General features: G+C 54.4%; 1 protein-coding gene across 1 annotated transcript; it reads right to left on the bottom strand.

The window, feature by feature from the left end:
* Positions 1-3244: 3244 nt before the first annotated feature.
* On the bottom strand, positions 3245-4636 carry LOC123121755 (probable carboxylesterase 7). Its single transcript, XM_044541794.1, has one exon. It carries the CDS (start codon positions 4543-4545, stop codon positions 3421-3423), a length of 1125 nt encoding a protein of 374 aa, XP_044397729.1. The 5' UTR covers positions 4546-4636; the 3' UTR covers positions 3245-3420.
* Between the last annotated feature and the right edge of the window lie 1420 nt (positions 4637-6056).

The raw sequence follows: 6056 nt of genomic DNA, 5'->3' as shown, positions 1-6056 counted from the left end.
ATTGAGCGTGTCCTCGTAGATGAGGTTTAGCCCACTGCCGCCGTCCATGAGCACTTTAGTGAGCCAAAAGCCATCCACAATTGGATTGAGGACCAAGGCGGCTGGTGCCCGGACTGTCCGGAATCTTGGTTCGTCACTGGCATTAAAAGTTATGGCCGTGTCGTTCTAGGGTTTTATTGCTGCGACTTGGCAGACTTCGGCGAGGTCGCGGAGTGCCCTCTTGTGCCGATTATTTGAAGCGAAAGTCTCGAAGACCGTCAATACTCCGAGATCGTCGTCCTCCAGGGGGTGTTGCTCTGAGGTGTCTTTGGTGAGGATATCCTCGTCGCTCTTGGCCACCTACCGGAGTATCCGACATGCTCTAAGGCTGTGGGTTGGTATGTTATCCGGTGTTGCGTGTATTTTGCGTGGCCTATCGAGCCATCCCTCCAGAACAGTTCCGCGTCCCGTAATGAGCTTAGTTTTCTTCACTATGGGGTCGGGTGCCCCGCGAGGGTGCATCATTTTCGTCCGCCAGAGGGGTTGAGTGAAGACTGGTGGTTCCCAGCGAGTTGTCTGAGTTTTCCAGACACTTTCCATTGCACAGTACTTCTGTACTATGGTCGCCAAGTCAGTGAAGTGTAATACGCGACGGCGGTTGATGGCGTTGAGGATTCCTCCGTCCGTGCAATTATTGCAGAATACTGAAATCGCGTCTTCGTCGCGGCAATCTTTCATCTTGTTTTTGACAAGGAGGAACCTGGCCAAAAAGTGATGGACTGTTTCCCGAGACTGCTGTCGTATGCACGTGAGGTCGCATATATCCGGATGACCGGAATTGCTTGGCCAATATTGCTTGTGGTGGGTGGATGGCTTTAAATCTGAACCCTGACCCGGTTTGGAGTCCGGAGTTTGAAAAATTTCCGAGCTTAATACTTCGGGCTCCGGGATGTCAACTGATTTTTCAGGTCTACCATCTGATTCTAGGTTCGGAGGGCAGGGCGTGTCACTCCGCGGATAGGTATCCAGTTCTTCGAGCTCGGAGATCCGAACATAGTTCGTCCTCAATATAGGGGAAGAGCTGTTGTTTCGCTCCTCTACTACCGCTATCTGATGGGTGATCGGCGGAGATTTGATTTCCCTCTGATCGGGTTTAAGCCCAATCCGATCGTAGTCTGTAGCGACCCCCAGGGCGGCGATGCGATCCAGGAGTTCGTTTAAAGACGACAACTCCGTCGGATCCATCCGTTTGGAGTATTCGAAGTCAACACGGAGGTGATTTTCGATGACCCGAGAAGTCATCGTTGGCTTAACGGCCGAACGGGCGGTCATGGTAAAGCCGCCCAGCCGGAGGGTTTGGCCTGAGGCCAGGGCTCCTCCGGAGGTGATACGGTCCTTGATAACAAGGCGAGCCATCGATCCTGTCTTCGACGTCACAGTGGAACTCTCAATGAAAGCACCAATGTCGGTGTCAAAACCGGCGGATCTCGGGTAGGGGGTCCCGAACTGTGTGTCTGAGGTCGATGGTAACAGGAGACAGGGGACACGATGTTTACCCAGGTTTGGGCCCTCTCTATGGAGGTAATACCCTACTTCCTGCTTGATTGATCTTGATGAATATGAGTATTACAAGAGTTGATCTACCACGAGATCATAATGGCTAAAACCCTAGAAGTCTAGCCTGTATGAATATGATTATCCCTATGGACTAAACCCTCCGGTTTATATAAACACCGGAGGGGACTAGGGTTGTACAAAGTCGGTTAGAGAGAAAGGAATCTTCATATCCGAACGCCAAGCTTGCCTTCCACGCCAAGGAGAGTCCCATCCAGACACGGGTGAGAGTCTTTGGTCTTGTATCTTCACAGCCCATCAGTCCGGCCCATGTCCAACAGGCCGGACGCCCGAGGATCCCTTAGTCGACTCCCTCAGTAGCAGCCGCGGCCATGGTTCATGACGGCCAGAGCGCTAGCGGCCGACACACATGCTAGCCTACAAAATGATCATCCCACAGTTCACGCCGGCTCACTTGCCAGCGGCCGGGATGGCGACGGCGGCGTGCTTTGGCGCTGGGGCCATGATGGGAGCGGTAGGGCGGAGGGTGTTGGGAGAGAAGGGGAAATGAGGACGTTTTATCCTCGACGAGTGGGCCAGGGGAGGATAAAGGGGTGCGTCGCGCGCGTCCACGCCTGGTCCGTTTCAACGTAAATCCGGCGCAAATTTGGGTCGAAAATGGATCAAGACGGACAGAAAACTGAGGTCCATCGGCGTGTTGGGTTGTGTTTTATGTCTGTTTTGACCCAAACCAAATGTCATCTTGTGTTGGCCTAATAGTGTCCCAGGCGGGTAGAATAGTGATTTTTTGTCGAAAGAGACCCTTTGCCCACTGGAATTGCCAGAAAAGACCCCCTCCGGACAAAATTGACAAAAAGGACCCCCTCATCCGTGGCGGCAGGCGACACGTGGCACCTGCCGCCACGGCAGGAGGCGGCCGCACGGGGCAGAACGGTTTTTTACAGCGCCAGTAGCCGGGACGGAACGGGCCAGGCGATGTGGGTCACGCCGCCACGGGGCGCGGCGGCTAGCGTTGTGGCTGCCGCTCCCTGGCCGACAGCCCCTGCTGCGCGCGGGCCGAGGCGTGGGCCAGGCCGCCACCGCAGGAGGCGGCATTTCTGTTGCTCTGCACGCGCGATAGCTTTTCCTGTTGCATACGGCGCTCATTCCCACGCGCGCGGACGACGATGAATTTGACGGGCGGGAATCACTCCGGCTTTCTTCAGCGGATGCGACGGCACTGTGGAAATCACTCACTCGCAGATTCATCGTCGTCTGCGCACGGAGCAGAAGTATACTATATAAAAGGAAGAGGATCCTTGGGGCATTGCCTTATTCATCGAAGCTTGATTCAACTTGCAGATGTTGGGATTTACTGTCAGCCCTCTCAAGCTTTCTAGTCATACGTGCATCGGATTTGAGTTACTGTCTGAATCTGGATAATCATCATGTGAAGATTACGTGCAAGCTGCTTCACTTGAGGTATTTACGGCTGTGCAATACATCAATAATGCGGCCCTAAAAGGAGGGTTTTTGAGCATCAAAACGCAAATAAGAGCTCGGATTCTTCAGAAAACGGGACAATGGCGGCACTTGTGTAGTCATGAATTTTTGCTCGACACGGGTCGGATGAGTCGACTCTGATGGACCGAGTGGACGTCTTCCTTGTTGGCAGTTGTTCATTCAGAGGTCAGAGGACACTGCTGTGTTCTTTTGTTGCCATTGCAAATATTGATCCCTTGCTTCGTGTTAATTGTAATCATTAGAAGTATTCATCAACCTTTCTTATGAACTTCATACAAATTTATAACAGAAAAAGCATGAAATACATCACAAACTGTGTGCTCCTTTGCTGCCGAATCATTCCCCGGGCGAAGAAGCAGAATCTCAACAGCGCCTGACGAAATCCGCCACCATGGCGAGCTCCTTGACGGCGGTGTCCGAGTCGTACTTGGGCAAGAAGTAGACATGCGCCTCGCCCTTGGCCTCGTGGAACTGGAGCTCGCCGTCCCACCCGCAAGCCTTGACCCCCTCCGCGTACGCGCGCGCCCGCTCCACGAACCAGCAGTGCTCCGCCGTGGTGACCAGCACGCGGCCGCTCCCGAGCCGCCTCCACTCCTCCGGGGACGCCGCCGGGTTGATGTACGGGTGGTCGGGCCCGAACTTGCCGCTGCAGATGACCTCCCACGCGCGCTCGAAGCCGCCGCGGTACCCGGCGTCCGTCGGCTCCCCGCCCACCGGCTCTTTCCCCCAGAAGTAGGGGTTCAGGAGCGCCACGCCGCTGACCTTGCCGCCGTAGCCGTCGATGCGCTCCTTCCCCAGCCGTATCGCCGTGGCGTGCGCCATGTTGGCGCCGGCGCTGTCGCCCGCGAGGACGACGCGGGAGGCGTCGCCGTGCGCGGCGAGCCAGGGCTCGGCGCCGCCCGGGCGGCACGCGCCGACGACCGCCTTGAGGGCCGCGAAGGCGTCGTCGTAGGCGGCCGGGATGGGGTGCTCCGGGGCGAGACGGTAGTCGGCCGAGACGACGACGGCGGGGACCGCGGCGGCGAGGGAGGCGCAGTACCTGTGGTAGAGCGGGGAGGCGGCGGTGTGGACGAAGAACGCGCCGCCGTGGAAGAAGACGACGACGGGGAGCTTCTTGCCTGGCTCCGTGGCGGCGACGGCGGAGGGGAGGTAGAGGCGGGCGTGGATGTTGGCCGCGGGGTCGAGGACGACGTCCTTGGAAGCGACGCCGTTGGCGGGGTCCCCGGAGGGGCAGGGCGGGACGGTCTCGACGCCGTCGAAGCGCTCGACGCGGCCGCTCTTGTGCACGCGCAGGACGCCCGGCATGTCGTACTCCAGCTCCAGCTCGGCGCCGGCGTTCATGGCGGCGGTGGCGGGCGCGGCCTTCGGCTCCGGGGCGCGGGGATTTAGGATTTGGATCGGGAACTGGTAGAGCACAGCGGCGAGCGGAGCGACGAGGAGAGCTGCCCACAGCAATCGTCCCGACGACTCTGGAGCAGAAATTGGCATTTTCTGGTCCGTTTGTTGGCAGGTCGCTGTTACGGAGAGAGAGAGAGCTGGCGATGGGATCTGGAGAGATCTGGTGCGGGTCGGGTTTCAGTCGAACGCTACTTTTTCTTAGCACCGATCGAACACTACTGGTGGGAATGTGCCGAAAGTTTTTTTAATAAAATAATTAATTCAATGATTTACAAGTGGATACTTTGTAAATGATTGGATTTTTATTCCTGGGTTACGGTTCTTAATTGGCCAGTCTATGAGAAGCCAAATTTTCGGTCGTCAGTCTATAGTAGATCAATTTAAAATTGAAATATTCACTTCCTAGACGTTCATGTTTGTAGGTGAGTATAAGAACATGCTAATCATTCTGGTTTACATGGATGGTGAAGTGCAACATGGATCCATGGGTGTGGAGTATAGTGTTCCTCCGAAATTAACACTTCCATCATTCAAGAAAACCAATTTTGAAGACATCAAAAGTGAGACATGTCGATGATTTAGACATATTAATGTCAGTGCTCAAAACAACTCGAATGTCCAAGCTCGCTATGGTATTGGATCTCCCGGATCGCATTATTTTCAATTAATTTCATTATATGAGGAAACATGATGGAACATGATTTTTGAGAAGATCAAGTCCCGGACAATGTGGCAAGTGATAGAATTATATGTCAATTTCAAATTGATCCTGTAGTTCAGAAACTATCAGAGTATTTGACAAAAAACTACCACATTAGGGGTATCCGTCCCACAGAACTATCACTTTCAAAAAAGTGACTAATAACTACCGAAAATTTCAAATTTTGTGGCAAAAAACTACCAAGTCGTGTTGATCGTCCATTTAGCCGTTTTAACCGCTTAACTGACAGGGATGGCCCACATGGCAGGCCGACGGCGGCCCTAACGGCTAACGGACGCCCGCTCGCGGCCGTTAGTGGCCCGGCTCGGTCGGAACCAGCCAGGGGCTAGGTCAAAACAACCGACCGGCCGACCGAGCGAACCATCAGTCACTCACTCCTCTCCCCGAGCTCTCTTCTTCCTCTGTTTCCTCCGGCGACTGCGACGCGGCGGCGCGAGGATGCCTTCCTGGCCCAACAGCAACGAGACATCCGACGCCGACGATGACGAGTACATGGATGAGTACAGCAGCATGCAAATGGAGTATTTTGTAAGTGAGCTCACTCTGTTCTCTCCTATGCTAGGGTTAGGGTTAGGGTTTGAGCTCACTCTGCTCTTCCATGTAGTTCTTATGTGTGAGGTGTTGTGGCTGATATATATGGGGTTGGTACTGCAGCAAACTCCTGACACGGTGATAGATCCAAGTTTCAGTGGGCTTGTGGTTGAATCTGACCGTAAGTGCATCCTGCACAGGCAGAGACCAGGCAGGTTTGTGGCATTTGAAGGGACTGACACTGGAAGGAGATTCATTGGATGTGCTATTACGGTAAGAGCAACTATTGTTAGTGGTTTTCATGTGTAGATTAATTTGGTGGTACATAGTGCAAACAACATTGATATTC

This window comes from Triticum aestivum, chromosome 5D (assembly GCF_018294505.1).
Source record: "Triticum aestivum cultivar Chinese Spring chromosome 5D, IWGSC CS RefSeq v2.1, whole genome shotgun sequence".
In the NCBI taxonomy this organism is placed as follows: domain Eukaryota; kingdom Viridiplantae; phylum Streptophyta; class Magnoliopsida; order Poales; family Poaceae; genus Triticum; species Triticum aestivum.
Note: the sequence above shows the minus strand (reverse complement) of the source record. Positions and strands in the feature narration are given on the sequence as shown.

Coding starts and splice junctions, on each gene's coding strand:
- LOC123121755 (XM_044541794.1), bottom strand. CDS start 4,545: ATGCCAATTTCTGCTCCAGAGTCGTCGGGACGATTGCTGTGGGCAGCT.